Source organism: Aspergillus tubingensis (assembly GCF_013340325.1).
Source record: "Aspergillus tubingensis WU-2223L DNA, scaffold_9, whole genome shotgun sequence".
Classification (NCBI taxonomy): Eukaryota; Fungi; Ascomycota; class Eurotiomycetes; order Eurotiales; family Aspergillaceae; genus Aspergillus; species Aspergillus tubingensis.
The window spans coordinates 1,393,349-1,409,411 of NW_023336283.1; the positions used below are offsets into that span (position 1 = coordinate 1,393,349).

A 16,063-nucleotide genomic window follows, 5' to 3' on the forward strand; every position below is an offset into this window, starting at 1 on the left:
GTAATTCCCAGTTCTTACTGAGTACGGCAGTTCTCCTGATGGTCTTCTCTGTTTAGTCTTCTCTCTCTCTCTCTTTTCACGATCTTCCCTTTCCATTCCTTTCTCCTTCTCTCTTTCTCTCTCTCTTACTTCCTACTCTCAGTCTCTCATTCTCGCTTCTTCTCTTTTCGTGGATCCCGATCTGACCTGACCTAAACCAAACCATCAAGCCCCGGTCCGGCCCCTCCCTTCCTTCTTGTTCTTCTCCAGTACCGTGGGCTGCCCTATCATCATTCGCCGCCCCCCCAAAAGGTAACTCTCCAATGCCTGCGCCAAAATCCGGCTCTCAAGGAACCGCCGGGCGTCCGTCGCTACCCTCTTTATCGCTCTCCTCCACCACCCCTTCCTCGGCCATCTCTACTCCAGCGGCCACTCCCAACCCCCTCTCGGCCACCTCCTCCTCCTTCGCCCAAGCCTCTAAGAGCCGGAATGCTCGTCATACCCGAGCCACTTCCTGGACATCCGGTCACGATCAAGGCGGCGAACCCGACCCCGCGGACTTTACCTCTTCTCAACAACGTCGTCGCCGAGAATCCAACATCTCGTTAGCTGACGTCTCTGAGGGCTCTTCCGGCCGCTACGACGACGATTACGACGATAATCGCTCTCACTCCAACATGGCCGTGAGGAACACTTCCTTCGACTGGGGTCCTGGACACGCTCGCAGTCGCTCCCATTCCTACAGCCAGCCACAAATGTCTCTCCTACAACCTCAAGAACTGGCCGACTCGTCGGCTCCCCGGCCTCGTCCAGCACCGGTTACATGGATGTCCCTTCCGCGCAAAGGGCAGTTGGCCCTGTTGGGTCTCTGTCGTGTCTTCGACTTCCTCCAGATTGCCTCCCTGCAGGCATACATGTTCTACCAACTGAAATCCTTCGATGAGAACCTCTCCGACGCCGATGTCTCCACCCAGGCCGGTATCCTCCAGGGTGCCTTTACCGCCGCGCAGTTTGCAACAGCTATCCCTTGGGGCCGTGTCGCCGATGCAGAATGGGGTGGTCGGAAGTTTGTTTTGCTGGTTGGTCTTATTGGTACCGCGCTGTCCTGTCTGGGTGTTGCCTTTTCGACGTCGTTCGCGCAGGCCGTGTTCTGGCGTTCGTTTGGCGGTGCTATCAACGGAACAGTGGGTATTATTCGGACCATGATCGCGGAGAATGTCAAGGAGAAGAAATACCACTCGCGCGCGTTCCTGATCCTGCCTATCGGGTTCAACGTCGCCGCGCTGTTCGGACCTGGTAGGTACTCTGCTGTGATGTATGTGGCTACAGCTAATTTCTTTTAGTGATGGGTGGTATGCTGGCTGATCCGGTCAAGGCGTATCCTCGACTCTTCGGTCCTGATTCTTCTTTCGGCGGCGCCGACGGTGTGCAATGGCTCGTTCGCTACCCGTATGCGCTGCCCATGCTGGCGAATTGCATTTTCCTGACATTTGCTGCGGTCTGTGTCGCCATCGGTCTTGAAGAGGTATGTTTTCTGTTGAAATCTGCTATGCGCACCGCTGACTGACTGCACAGACTCTGGAAGCTTGCAAGGGCAAGCCTGGTCTGGGCGTGTTCTCGATGCGCATCTTCGCTCGCGGCATCCGGGCAGTCGTTCCCTCGAACTCTCCGCTGTACCAGAGACTGCCGTTCGCGGACTACGACGAGGCTGGTCCTCTGCTGAACCGCAGAGACCCGGCCGAAAGTTACGAGATGGAAGAGAAGGCGACCAAGGCAAGCCGTCAGGCTCGCACCTTGCCTTTCCGTCGGATCTGGACCAAGAACGTGCTGTGCACGCTGTTGGCGCAGGCCTTCTTCGACTTTCAGATGGGTGCTTTCAACAACCTCTGGCTGCTTTTCCTCTCTACCCCGCGTTATGATGCCAACGACCCGGCCAGTCCGGTGCAGAGACTGCCCTTCATCTTCACTGGCGGTCTGGGCATGCTGCCGCAAAGTGTTGGTTTCGCTACCGCCATTCTCGGTGTGATTGGCATGCTTCTCCAGTTCACCATTTACCCCAGCATCAACAACCGTTTGGGCACGGCCAAGAGTTACCAGTACTTCTTGACCCTCTTCCCTCTGGCGTACGCATTCGCGCCATACATTGCTCTTGCTCCGTCATCCGCACCTCCGCCGGGCCAGGCCAACGGCGGATGGGTGTGGTTCTCCATCATTGTGGTCTTGTTCCTGCAAGTGACCGCACGAACCTTTACTCTTCCCACCTCTATCATTCTCCTGAACAACTGCTCTCCGCACCCGTCCGTGCTCGGCACCATCCACGGCATCGGCCAGTCCGTGTCCTCGGCGTTCCGTACCATTGGACCGATCTTTTCCGGATCGTGGTACGGCTACGGTCTGGAGATGGGCATGGTCGGGTTCGCGTGGTGGCTGATTGCATTGGTGTCGGTGTTCGGCTGCGTCGCAGCCATCTTTGTCTACGAAGGTTCCGGACATGAAGTCTTCCTCCCCGGTGAGGAAGAAGAGCGGGACTAAGTCTTGCTTTTTTTATTTTCTCATATCACTGCACAGGCGTTAGAGTTGCTTCTTGTACATATATATAATGGACCCATTGCATAGCGGTGTCCGGTCGTGTGCTTTGGATTTTGATCTGGTTTGGGATGGTTCAGCGGTTGCTGTTGATATATTATACCTGTTGTTACATTATGCATTGGATGACAAAAGAGAGAACGGAGAGGATAGATAGATGGATGCATGCATGCATCTAATAGAAGTTTTGCTCGTGCTTATCATCATAACATCGTAACTGTTAATGTAGTGAGTGTAGAGGGAATGTGCATGTCACCGTCTCAACGCCGCAAATCGTCTCGTCAACTCATCCAACTCGGGTATATCACTCTTCACCGGCTTCGACTGCCTTGCCTCTTTAGACACATCCTCCTCCCCAGGCACCTTGACCTTGGGATTCAAATTATCCACCCTCGGCCCCGGCGGCGCCACACTCACCGGACTCTTCCCCTCGGAATATAGCCCCCGCGGCGGCGTCGCCTTATTCAACTCCATTGTCTCGGATGCCCGTCGCACGTCATTCTCACTATCACCAGACTGACCGATCTTCCTCGGGGTAGACGGCAACTTCACATCCCCATCATCACCATCCCCCCCACCACCATCATTCCTATCCTCATCCTCCAGAAAACTCGGCACATCCCCCTCCGGCGAAGCAACAGACCCATCCGGCCACGTAACCCCATACGCCCTCGCAATTTCCACAAGATAACTCTCCACCAACTCCTCCGAAGGCGGCTTCACCCTCAACCCCCTCACCAACCGTTCCGGAACCTTCACCTCCTCCAGCTTATTCTCCTGCGCCAGCATCATGAAATCCTTCCCCCATCGATCGGAAAGTAATCCCCGCAGGATCGTCATTTCCCGGATATCGTGCGGGAACCGCGCATACGAGTAGAATATCACTGCCGCGGCTTCGTCGAGCGCGGGGTCGATGTAGCCTTCTTTTTCCACTGCTTCCCCGCCGCTTTCGGCTCTTGCTTGTTCTGCTGCTTCTGCTGTTTGTGATGTAGTTTGTTGTGGTTGTGGTTGTTGTTTCCGCCCAAACCCCCAAAACGAGAACCCTGAGCTTTTCCCCTCTGCACCTTTAGATGACGACGAAGTAGATGAGGATGTGGAAGAAAGATGGCGTTGCGCCTCCCCTCGCGCTCTACTCCGCGCGCGCGCGCCCTTCTCCCCAAAGGCAGATTGATCGAGGAGATTCGCCCGCGCGAGAAGTAGTTCGCAGTAGAGTTCTACCATCTCCATTACTTCGACGGCGGTGTCGGTCGCGATTACATTCTCGACGCGGATGCGGGCGCTCGTGGAGCGGTTCTCGGCTAGCAGGGTGGAGAGGTCTCGACGCTGGACGACGGAGCTGGCGGTGTCTTTTTTTTGGAGGAGACGGAGGCGTGGGATTAGGAGGTGGAGGGTGCTGGTTAGTTTTGCCTGGAGGGGGAGTTAGAGGATTGGAGGGGGGTAGGTTGGGGTGGAGGGGTGCGGGGGGGAAGGGAGATGAGGATGGTAGTGGATTGAAGGGAGGAACGGGATGGGGGGGTAAGGAAGGAGAGCGTACTGTTTGTGGTGAGGGAGGCATTTTGGTGGTTGTTATTGTGGGTGTGGTGGTGAGTGTAGGAGTGTGAGTGGTAGAGGGAGGTGGTGAGATGACGATGATGTTAGGCAGTGCAGGTGGAGGTGGAGGTGGGCCGATTGGCTTCCCGCTTTGGCATTGACACAGGCTACTAACTCCGTACATCTTTCTCTTTCTACTTATCCAGTTAAACATTACTCCACTTCGCTTGTGGGTATTGAGTTGTTTCTTTTGACTTATCTGGACATTCTTGTTAACTGCACTGCTACTTACTCAGATATATGGAATTTAACTGTTCAATGGAAGCTCGTACTAGTGAATGCGGGCTGTTCTATCCTCTACCCTATGATCATGCTAAGTGGCATATGGCACTTGATTACAGATTAATGACTATATTAACAGTAAACATTATCAATAAATGCTCATCAACCAAGCATGTACAAGAACGTCAATCATAAGGGTATAAAGTATAGTGTGAAAAAGGTGCCCATCAGAAGTGAACCAAGAAAAATGATGGTGAGTATGCAACCATTTATGGTTTGTTAGTCAATATGGTCTGGTCTCAGTCTAGACCATTACAATCGCTCCAAGGACCGCCACAATCAGACTCAGTTTGGACACTGCACTACCAACAGCAGCGCCATCCGTCACAGCTGCCGACGGTGTTGCTTGAGCAGTTCCAGTTGTCTGGCTTGAACCACTGGCAACAGCAGCAGCAGCGACAGGATTCGCGTGCGAGGAGCCTGTCTCCACCATCGCATGGGGCTTGTACGTGTAGCTAGCGGTCCAGTTCATTGCTGCGCTGGAGCTGACCTTCCAGCTGGATGAGGGCGTCCAGCTGGGGGTAGGCCGGGGGGTGATGCTGCTGGAGCTGGTGGTGCTGATGGTGGAGCTGGAGCTGAGCGTGGAGCTGGAGGTAGTAGTGCTAGATGGGGTCGGGGTCGAAGTGCTGCTGGTAGTGCTGGAGCTGGTGCTGATAACCGTCGACGTGCTGCTAGTAGTAGGGACGATGCTGCTGGTCGAAGTGCTGCTGGAGCTGGCGCTGCTGCTCACGACGACGCTGCTTACACTGCTGCTGGACACCGGCACGCTGGCCGAATCGCCTTCCTTGTCGAAGACAACGACATTGGCCTTGCCGCCCTTGGGCACCGTCACCACACAGAAGGTGGCACCGCCGGCACCCACCGAGCTGTCGCCAGTCATCTCGTTCACGCCGTTGACGGACGGGTCGATCTTGCAGGGAAGTCCATTGCAGCCGCCTCCCTCGCACTCGATCTCGACACCGAATTCAGGGACTTCGTTGCGGAATGGGGTGGTCGGTTCCAGGTAAATCGGGTTCCATCCGAGCTTCACATAGGTGTTGCCGTCGCCGTCGGTGTTGGCGCCAGCAACATACGGGGACCAGTTGCCGTAGGGGTTCGCGGAGGTACCCCAGACACAGGCCGTCTCGGTGTTGTATCCCGGAGGGTTGATATAGAAGCTATACTGTCAGTATAATGACCTCTTACAAATAAGAGTAATGGAAAACCTACTGCGCCGCAGTCTCACACCAGTAGCTCAGATCCGGAACAGCCAGGGTAGCCAATTCCTCAACAAGCGTGGGAATCAACATGGCCTCATTGCCAGGAAGAACCGTCTGGCAGAAAGACACCTGCTCCTTGCACTTGTTCTTCGCGCTGACGACGCCGGTGCCGTCCTTGCAGTAGGGACGGTCCGGAAAGGGCTTCTGGATCTCGCCGTTCTCATCGCAGTACAGTCCACCATTCTATTCTTGTCAGTCACGCCCGACAAGAGTGTTTCTAGTCTTAGGTGATCCACTTACCATGGACATGGGGTAGGTGTACGAAGTAGCCTCCGGGTCCCACTGCATAGAGACCTGGCCAGCCGGACAAGCATACGGGCAGTATCCACCAGGCTTGCACTCCTGGTCAGGGCTCATAGCCCATCCACCATTGACCTCATGGGGAGTGATAGGGATCAAGCCAGCCCCGGAGGGGAACTGACACGAGGAACTCTTCTTCACCACGGGGGCATCCACCGAGCGATGGCTGCGGTGGTGGCCATGGTCATGGGCGTGCTTGGCTGCTTGGACAGCAGTCATGGCTAGGAAAGCCACCGTTGCGCTAGTGGCCTTCATTGTTGTATGAGATGTGTATATGTATGTATGTTGTATGTATATGTAACCAAAGGTGGAGTGATGTGATATGTATGGGTCAGTTTTGTGAGATATAGGGCAGCAGACAAATAGGCAGGTAAGTATAGAGAATAATTGAATATGACACCACGACAGACCACGCGAAACGAAAGACTAGGGTCAGTAAAGACAAGAACGAGAGACTGGACCGAAGCAAAGAAAGAGAAGAAGAAGAGAAAGAGAAAGAGAGAGACAAGAGCCGGAAGACCCAGAAGAAAAGAGAAACGAGGAACCCACTGCCACCACCATCAAACTACTAGAGAAAGACTACTACGACTAGTAGCCTGAAAGTGATGCTCTCCCCGGGTTACCCAAACGGGATAGCCCTAAAGCTTCGATCCCAATTAGGCATGACCCGCTCAGGGGGTCACGCCAATCAGCGGCCTTTGCGCCGCGGCAGTTCATGGAATTCCCCCCGTATATTACTTCTTCGGGGATAGTGGAATAGTGTAGGTTACCGTACGGTTCCTGATGGATGGATAAGGGGTCCGTGGACCCTGAGACATTCATCCATACTTGGTGGTAGAACTCACAAAAGGGGAGTAAAGAAAGAGAGAGAGAGAGCGTAGCTGTGAACAATGATATATCTGCTGAGTTTATCCAACTCAATCCTTAATTATTGCCATCTGTCAACGCAGCTCAACTCTACCAGAATATGACACGGGACAAACTCACAACCACTCCCTTCCTCTCCCAGATAAGACATCACGATCAGCATCCGTCCAGACCGGATCAGCATCCTATTCCAGTATAAGTCACAAAGTAGTGCTCGAGTCCGTTCGAGTCAGTGCCTCTCTGCCTCTGGGCTAGTCTCAGTCACTGACCGGCACGGACTTTGGCAGTTGAAAAAAAGGGGGCGAGAAAGCAAGCCAATCGTACAGGCTCATAGGCGGGAGCTATGGTGCTAGCTTGGGCAATAGTCTATGTTTAGTCTGTGTCTCGCTTGCTCAAGAGCTCGTATCTATGGTCATGTTTGATTGCACCAATGGCTTGATTGCTGGGCAAATACTTGTTTCTCTGTCACGTACTTTAGGCAATAATTGTCAATAATAATACTGGTATAAACAGGGGTCCTGGGGTGGTTTGCATGCACGTTGCAAGCTTGAGCTGCCATGCACTTCACTCCACTGCATAGTCTACTCTCTCCTCTTTCTCGCCCCTTGGCCTGTGCGCTCAACGTGGATTTTCATTCATATATAATCTATTATATGATAGTCTGGGGAACTACTTGGGTGCAATAAATTAACTAGCTAGCTTGTCATAATGTATGACGCACACACTACTCCATAACGACACAGTCATACTTCTTACTTCTTACTGTATACCTACTCCTACTCCTCCTGCCCTTCCATCTCCCCCCATCCCTCAAACACTCCACCAGGGGTGTCCCTCCACCCCCAAGCAACACAATAATGTCTTGCCAGTAACCTCCACTCCTCCATCTCATCCAACATCTCCAGCCCTGCCACCCGCTCCTTCTCCCGCTCATTCACCCACCTCTCCCAGATGAAATCCACATCCGCCGCCGCCTGTCCCCTGTCCAGTCCCAGTTCCCGTAACCTCCGTCGCTGCGCCTCTAGCGACGCATACTCTTGCAACGTCTGCAGCTGAATTCCCCTCGTGGCTAAATTTGCCACCATTGTGCGCCCGAATGCGTCGTCGGGCCGGATGGGCTCATACAAAACCAACCCTACCGGCGTGGTCGCCGGGAAAATGGTCTCTGTGAAGTGGCGGACTACCGAGCTGGCTTCGCCGGGGGTGAGGTATATAAGACAACACTCGGACAGGAGGAGGGTAGGGAGAGTAGGATCGAGGCCTGGGAGGGCCGGTGAGGTGGGTAAACTGCGGAGATCGAGGGGGTGGAGATGGTAGGAGGGCGAGTGGAGGGCGTCGTTGGTCGGAGAGATTTCGACGTCGCCGCTGCTGCTGCTAAGAACGCGTTGGAGGAGAGGTGCGGCGCGGATGAGTTTGATCTTGGCGGAAGTGTTGACGGAAAAGTCGATCTCGTGGTAGACTAGATTCGATGCATCGTACGTAGGGGAGGAGAGGAGACGAAAGATGCGCGAGTCGGTGCCGGCGCCCAGGGAGATGATCTGTTTCTTGGGATGAGAGGGATGGGCGCTCAGAAAGCGGGTGACGAGGCGATCGATGGCGGTGGTGCGGACGTAGGTACCTATGATGGTTAGAAATTAGAAATTCGGAGTCTGTTGACGGTAAAGTACCTCTATTGATGATGGGAAGTCGACGGACTTCCATGCCCGGAGGCGTCAATGCAGGTGCGAAGACATCATCGAGATAGCCCAGGTTCACGGCGCTGAGGCGGGAGACGCTGGCGTCATTGTCGGTGCCCTGCACCACACGATCTTTGGCGCCATGAGACCCGTGGCCTGCATCACCGGGCTGGCCACCCCCACGACTTCGAAACCGGCCGCGACCACCACCGCGACGCAGAGTGTTCAGGTTGGGGATTTGCGAGGCGGACATTGACGAGGAGGAGATGGAGAAGCTCAAGTTGGAGCTCCGCGGCGGAAAGTTGGTTGTGCCCCGCGTTGCCGCCCACCCCACAGTTTTCTACTTTTACTCCATACAACATTGTACGGTGATCACCTCTGAAGCTTCATTTCCACCATGGAACAACTATCTAAACACATAATGCTATCCCAATAAATTGACTGGTCTGCTAGTAGCATCAGTCGGGGCTGAGCAAAGTTATTCTACCTCTATACAATGCATTGTTGTCTTCATAGGTGATTCGCACCAGTTTTCCGAAAACGGTTCAACATGGCATGAACTTACTGTTGGCTCAACCAACGGACCAAATGAATGTATGATTCATCATCATGAGACTCAATTGATTTGAGTTAATGTTCATTCTCTTTCATCACAGTCATTGTCCGTAATCCATCGTCGGAGATGGCAGGTGTAGCAGTGCCATCATCATGGATGGATCTGATTATCCGAAAACTGCATCCCTACCAATGTTCCTCACGTTCATGCCCTATGGTTTTGCTTGGATCCACCTACAACAATGGTATTATTATATCATGTATACTTCATTGAGACCATTTCTCTCTTTGTATATGATTTGGTGGTTGCCTTCACCACAAGGTGTTCTCCATCTGTATTATATATACGCTCAAACTAATCACCATCAAATTGAGAAAAGAAGACTTCCGATCTTGAGTCTTCACACATCACTGAAGCCTTGTCAGATAGTTGGAACCATGAAGCTTCTTCCAATCATCTTCCTTGCCATCTCGACAGGGGCCTTTGTTCTGCCCCAGAATATGTTCCAGCCATTCCAGCCTTCATTCGATAGTATTAATAACGAGATCGACCAACCCACTACTACGACTCTACCAAAAAGCTACCGCAAATGCTACAAATTAACACACATCGACCGCGGCGAGATCAAACGCTTCATCCCTCGCGGCGGTCAAGGCGGATTCTTCTGGGAACCACTCTTATTCGACGAAGACACCCCTCCAAGGACATTCCAAATATGCGGAGACTACAAATCCGGCTGCCCATCCCCCGAGGGCAACGTAACCAATGGCGGGTCTTTCTGTCTCAACTGGCTCTCCAAAGAATGGGGACCACTGGTGCTTAAGGCGTATCGAGATAAGTCTTGGTATCTCTGGCCTAATGAGAACAGCGAAAATAAAGATCCGCTGGTCCCGTTCAAATTCCAGGCTGTAAAGGACGAAGGCGACAAGGAGTTTCTGCGTATTCGGGGTAACAATACGCATGGACTCAATGGGCTTGGTATTATCAAGGAATATAATCAGAATGCCCTTTGGAATACGAAGGGGAATGGGTTTATGAAGTTTAGGTTTGATGAAGTCGAATGTAAGGGTGATGCGACTCAAGATTTGGATGGTGAGGAGCATGGGGAGTTGTGACCATATCATGCCCATGTGGGTTGCGGTTGCGTATAAATATATATAAGAAGTGATTTGGCTGAGGAGAGGATTATTTGTGGGACATCACCATCCAGCACTTGGAAAAGGGAGGCTATAAGAGCATTTTATGGGTTGTTAAGTTGAAATGTTCTTGTAGTTTGTAGTAACCACTGGACCCATTCTAAACTGTTGTTATCTTCACCTGTTTGCTTGAATCGCAGTCAGGAGCATGGGATGCAGTTATTGCTGATTGTCATCGAACAATGTAGCTGCATAGTGATACACCTAGTATGTTCTCTATGTACACATCTCTACTTCCACCCCCCTATACATAAACAAAATTGTTCCGGCACAGCGGGCACGTGCTCTGGTTACTGCTCTTGAACCACCGGAATAGACACACCGAGTGGAAGGTATTCTTGCACGTCGCGCACCGCTTGTTCGGTGTTTGCATGTCCGTCGAAATGACCGAGTAGCAGATCGCACACTCGCTCTGTCCCTTGAGCGCACCCTGCACGTTCTTTCGGAACGCCAGCAGTCCGTCCACCAGGTTGCCGTTGGCAAACATGATCACCCCTTGGATGGTCAGCAACCAGCTGCGCCACTTCTTCTCGTCCACAAGCACACGGCTTCGACTCACAACCAACGCTGGCTGCAGTGGATAAGCCGGAGGAAGGGACAAAGACAATGCCACTGGTGGCGACTCTTCATCCACCGGGATGCTGGCAATGATCTCCGCAGTCTTGGGTGAGATCTTCACGTTCAGCGCCCGCTCTTCGTTCGGATCCTGGGTGGCTGTCCATTCAGTGACTCCCCGCAGCGAGTCCTCGATAACCAGAGGTGAGATCTAATGCAATGTTAGTTTACAATAGGGCAAGCAAGACATTCAGGCAGCTTACGAATTTCTCGGTCCAGGATTCCACCGGCCCCTTGATGCGCTTCTTCGTATCGAGCCACCAACTCTTGGTCACGTTGGCCAGGTGCCTCAAGCACAGGAAATACAAGTGCACAAGAAGCCATTGGATCTCCTTCTCAGCGCTCTCGGACTGATCGAGCTCAAAGGAGCGGATGTCAAACTTAGATGCATCCACCATCTTTCCGCCCGATCGCTGGAGGAAATCGAACATGAACTCCAAAAGTGGGCTGAGACTTTCGTTGTCCTTGATACTAGCCACGTAGTTTTCTTGTACAGTGAGAGACTGTACTGGTCAGCAAACCAGTCCTACAGCAAGGCATCAATACATACCGCATTTACGAAGTGGTCGAAAACCACTTTCCAGCTTAGCAGGTACGACCGTAGTTCGGCCCACATCCTGTCGTCGCCATAGGCGGCGTTGACCCCTTCCATGGTCGGTGCTTCGAGCAGCAGAGACATCAGCTCGTCAGGCAGTCCGACAGTCGTCTTCGACAGTGCCACGTCAAATGACACTTGCTCTTGCACGCTGGGGATGTACCGATGGAGGACGGTGTAGGCAGCGCGTTGCACCGCGGGGCTCTGCGATGTGATGAGCGGGAAGAACTTGCTCGCGTCCTCCAAGTGATCAACTGGGATAACATTGAGGAAGCGACACAACAGATCAACAGCCACATCTCGGGGTTGGTGGAAGGTGGTGGACGAATCTGCCCAGTCAGCATGTACCTGATAACCGTGTATCCAACACTTACCGAATTTCTGGAGCGTTGATGCCAAGCTATTGAAGAGTGCATTCTTCCGATCAGACCACGCATCTTTCACATCATCGTTACTCTCCTCGTCGCCTGCGATTGACTGAAGACGAGAAAAGAGTCTGAATGACGATAGCAGAGTAGGGATGGCTTCGTCGCTACCACCAGTCTCTTGCCATATGGTAATAAGAATATCCATACATTCCTCCCAGTGGGAGCCGTAGATTTCCTGTAGGTTAGGAAGCATCACTGCCAGGACTTGGAAAATCTCGGCCTTGATGCTCAGAGAAGTGCCCTCAGACTGAAGGCATTGAATGAGATGTTTGATTAGGAACACCAAGCGCTGTGTAGGAATGGAGGCTGCAACCTCTTCTTCTCCAGATAACAGGAGATTCAGAAGGACCAGCTTGCGAAGACCTAGTCTATATTAGCAAGTAGATTTACTGGGTAAAGGGGCCTCGACAAACCATCTTTGCTCTCTTCGGTTGGCTTCAACCCCGTGGAATCCGCCACAAACTCGTTACACAGTCGTGTGCCGGCGGGGTTGGAGAGCATGGCACTTCGTAGCACGGCCACCCAAGAGGCCGACCGAATGGCGTTCGCCTTTCGCATCTCCCTGCAAAGTTGCGTGACCTCTTCTGACGAACGACTCTTGTTTGACGAATCCACAGCTTCCATGATCTTCACAAACGCCAGCCCAATTTGGTAGTCTAACGGCGAAAGGGAGTCCAGCTTCTCGATCTGGCTTGTCCAGAATGTAGAAAGCAAAGAACCGACTGACTGTCCTTTACCGGCATTCAGTTTTTGCGACTGAGCCCAGCCATTCACGGCTTTTCGACCATCGCTGACTATTTCCATGTACTCCTCGCGCTGCTCGGGGTGTGAGATGCCGGTTATTCCATTGCAATTTTGGACGCTCAAGTCGTCATCAATAAGCTGCACTGTTAGGGGTACATTGTAGAACAGAGTCTCAAGCTCCTCGGTGTCCAGATGTTCGACAATATCGAATGAAGACAGGATCTTGATGGTGTAAAAGGCCAACCGGAACGCCGACGAGCAATTGTTGGAGTCGCGCGGAATACGTGCGTAGCGTTCCCGGAATGCGTTTGACACATTGCGATCAACGAGATGCACGGTACCGGCGAGCGGGCTGGTGACGGCCGCCGATAGCCGCGGAGGGAGCTCGAGGAAAGGCCCAAGGGAATTATCCCAAGATTGACGAGACGGCAGGATGTCCTTCGCTACTCTTCCGATGTCCGCGAAAGGGACATTCTGTAGCAGCTCTTCTGCGATGCTCAACATGGACTCGATGCTGGTACCGTTAGCTTCTTTTCTCTCTTCTCGTTGGGTCACGACTTACGAAAGTGACATTTGGTTCACATTGTCGAACTGGTGCTGCAGGATCTCAAAGCTCGATTTGGCGCTTGTCTCACTGACGACTGAGTCTTTCACGGTCTTGGACAGCGACTCCGCGAGACTGGCTATCTCTTCATCCGACGACTCGGTGAGGAACAGCAGTTTACCAGACAACTTTGAGCCGTGCTCTCCGCTCTGAAAGTTTCTGACAGCACTGGGGACCGAGCTGGAGATGCGAGAAAGTCCATGCAAAGTGTCAAATACCTTGCTCTCTTCAGAGAGGGCATCCACAATAGACAGGAAAATCGAGTCCGTCAATTGCCCATGAGAGGTATGGTTCTGTAGCACGGCAATAACAATAGACCAGTGAAGGTCGCTGCCTTTGCAGGCTTGGTCTAGGGCCCTCATGACCAAAGAAACCAGTCCACTCTTGTCGCCTAGCTCCTGGAAATCAAGAGTGGAAAGAAGCTTCTGAACAGCATGTATATTTGAAGACTCTGGATCTGACTGTGCCACACGCTCGACGACCTTCTCGAAGCTAGGTCCGAACCCTTCCCAAGATCGGCAAGACATGATAATGGATACCAATCGATCAGCGGATGGCGATGCCAAGAGCTCAGGCGCATCCTCTTGAACAAAGTTCAACAACGACTGCGAGCCTTGCGCGATTTGCGGGACTTTGCGTACTATTTCTTCCACGACCGCAGCCGCTCCATAAGGCTTACCATTTCTGGAGCGCAACACCTCCAGGCAATTATCGAGTAACTTTAGGCCTGTATTCCTGAATACATCCAGAATGCTTGTCTCATGGGCAGTATCATGCAAACGCGAAAGCAACAAGGCTTCCAAGGAGAATAGACGCTCAGCCTCCACACATACTGCGTCCTGTGAGGACTTGAAGTCCTTGGACTGCTCTGGTGATGACAGCTTTACGGCCTCGAGTAGGCCATCGGCCAACTTTGTCCACAGCTGCTCGACCACCGCTTTGTAGCCTTTCGTTGTCACTGCAACGAGACAATTCGTGCAGATAGATTCCGCTGACGAAGCGGGAAGATTCCACTGAAGACGATCTTGTTCAGGCTCGACATATTGCAATATCAATGGAGCAAGCCTGTCCTGCAAGAATTTCTCCCTATCCTCCTCAGAAAGCCGATGCGCAAGCCACATCGAAGTGTCAATGTAGGCCTTCCAACCAACCGCACGATTCTGCCGAGGTTCATCCCTAGAAGTGAGTCCTTCCTGGAACGACACTGTTAGTGCAACCGCACTAGACAGTCCAAGAGAATCGGATGTAGATTGCGAGTCAATCTTGGCCAGTGTTTCGAAAGGAATCGTCTGGAGTAATTGGCAAAGATTTGGCCAGAAGGAGCTTGTGCCGCTTTGTGAACCTTTCTGTATGTATTGAAGAAGTCTCTTGGAAGGAGATGACTTCCCAGAATAGTCCTCTGTCCATAGTTGCGGTCTTGCAGACGTTACCCGCAAAATCGTTTCGGAAAGCTCTGATGCGGAGCCAAGTTGGGGACTGTGCAAAGCCTTGCCAATTAAGGCAGCACTGATGAGCTTCCAATCGAGCTCCTCAGGCTCTTTAGACACAGCTGATCGAGTAAGGATGTAGAGCGATTTGCGCACAAAAGGGTCGTCGTGATAAGAAAGTGCCCATAGAGATTTGCTGCATAAGAGAGTTTCGATGGTCGGCAGATCCTTCTGCAGATCTTCATGGGTCGAGTGTCCTGCAGATGCTTTAGTTAAGATGTTAGGAACAAAATGGATCTCTGCTTACCTAGAACTCTGTTGAACAACAAAAGCGCAGTACCAGCTACACGCGCATACTTTGCTTCTGCATCGTCAGGCTTGACCGTTCGCTCATCGCTCAATGTCAGAGCAGTCTGCTGCAGGATGACATCATCCACAAATTCTAGGATAGCGCTCTGGTAGACCTTCCACACGCCGCTTCTCTTCTCGTCGGTTGAAAAGACGCAGGTGAAAGACTCCAAAGCAGACTGGTGGACAGGTCTATCATTATCATAGATCCCCGCCAGCCACGCGCCAATCACCTTGGGCAGGAAGCGAGCAATTCGCTTTCCCACCAGACTGGCAATCGACCCTTGAGTTGAATGAGCGGTCTGTCTCACCCTGCGGGACAGGTCTATGGAAGCGCGGGGATAGATTTTAATCTGCCGATGTTCCGAACCATGATCAACTTGCTATTCCGGGACGCATAATGCGAAGGTTGACCTACCCAAGCTTCCAGGAACCCGTCATCAAGCGTTCCGCTGCGACTCTCGACACTTGATACATGATCCCGTAGATCATCCAGAGCTCTCGTTCTGGTGACTTCATCTTTCTTTAGAAAGTTCTTGAACGCAATCGCTAATTGTGCCTCAGATATGCGGGAAAGATCCGGCGGTTCAGCCACATATGTAAGTGAAGATGGCTCTTTTCCTTGGCTAGAAAATGCGCCGGAGAATCCACCAAAACCTCCGAAAGTGCCGGCAGCAGCTCGGCTGCTCGAAGCCTGAGATTTGAACTTCTTGCTCATAGTAGAGTGGGGGAAGCGGGATGTAAAGAAAATGACGGAATGCGCGTATATAGCATGGAAGTAGAGCAGGTCTCAACCATAGAAGAGAGGCTTAAGTGAGCCTGGCCGAGTTTATCTTCTAGTTAACCGACCCAATCTACCTGTTTAAGGGTCTTTCATCCCACAATTCCCCTGGGATCCTGCCGATTCTTGCTTTGATATCGATAATTGATAAATCGAAGCTCCCCGCCGTTAAAAGCGGCGTGATTACATTATCGGCGTCTCTATCGGGCAGTGCACGTGATCTGGTGTCA

At 52.3% G+C, this 16,063-nt stretch overlaps 6 protein-coding genes across 6 annotated transcripts; 2 read left to right on the top strand and 4 right to left on the bottom strand.

Moving 5' to 3' along the window:
• Positions 1 to 302: 302 nt before the first annotated feature.
• On the top strand, positions 303 to 2,511 carry AtWU_08539 (putative MFS transporter; the record flags this gene model as incomplete). The annotated part of the gene is made up of 3 exons (XM_035503647.1): positions 303 to 1,275; positions 1,323 to 1,504; positions 1,555 to 2,511. The coding sequence occupies 3 exons, from the start codon at positions 303 to 305 to the stop codon at positions 2,509 to 2,511; spliced, it is 2,112 nt and encodes a 703-aa protein (XP_035359540.1).
• Positions 2,512 to 2,817: 306 nt separating this feature from the next.
• Positions 2,818 to 4,120, bottom strand: AtWU_08540 (DUF292 domain protein; the record flags this gene model as incomplete). The annotated part of the gene is made up of 2 exons (XM_035503648.1): positions 2,818 to 3,972; positions 4,100 to 4,120. The coding sequence occupies 2 exons, from the start codon at positions 4,118 to 4,120 to the stop codon at positions 2,818 to 2,820; spliced, it is 1,176 nt and encodes a 391-aa protein (XP_035359541.1).
• Positions 4,121 to 4,681: 561 nt separating this feature from the next.
• On the bottom strand, positions 4,682 to 6,251 carry AtWU_08541 (SUN domain-containing protein; the record flags this gene model as incomplete). The annotated part of the gene is made up of 3 exons (XM_035503649.1): positions 4,682 to 5,594; positions 5,647 to 5,879; positions 5,937 to 6,251. 3 exons carry the CDS (start codon positions 6,249 to 6,251, stop codon positions 4,682 to 4,684), a joined length of 1,461 nt encoding a protein of 486 aa, XP_035359542.1.
• Positions 6,252 to 7,639: 1,388 nt separating this feature from the next.
• On the bottom strand, positions 7,640 to 8,792 carry ppm1 (protein C-terminal leucine carboxyl O-methyltransferase ppm1; the record flags this gene model as incomplete). Its single annotated transcript, XM_035503650.1, has 2 exons — positions 7,640 to 8,481; positions 8,531 to 8,792. 2 exons carry the CDS (start codon positions 8,790 to 8,792, stop codon positions 7,640 to 7,642), a joined length of 1,104 nt encoding a protein of 367 aa, XP_035359543.1.
• A 740-nt stretch (positions 8,793 to 9,532) lies between these two features.
• Positions 9,533 to 10,210, top strand: AtWU_08543 (uncharacterized protein; the record flags this gene model as incomplete). The annotated part of the gene is made up of 1 exon (XM_035503651.1): positions 9,533 to 10,210. One exon carries the CDS (start codon positions 9,533 to 9,535, stop codon positions 10,208 to 10,210), a length of 678 nt encoding a protein of 225 aa, XP_035359544.1.
• Positions 10,211 to 10,535: 325 nt separating this feature from the next.
• Positions 10,536 to 15,770, bottom strand: AtWU_08544 (ubiquitin-protein ligase RKR1; the record flags this gene model as incomplete). Its single annotated transcript, XM_035503652.1, has 8 exons — positions 10,536 to 11,057; positions 11,110 to 11,409; positions 11,457 to 11,830; positions 11,876 to 12,292; positions 12,343 to 13,187; positions 13,236 to 14,961; positions 15,012 to 15,405; positions 15,471 to 15,770. The coding sequence occupies 8 exons, from the start codon at positions 15,768 to 15,770 to the stop codon at positions 10,536 to 10,538; spliced, it is 4,878 nt and encodes a 1,625-aa protein (XP_035359545.1).
• Positions 15,771 to 16,063: the final 293 nt, after the last annotated feature.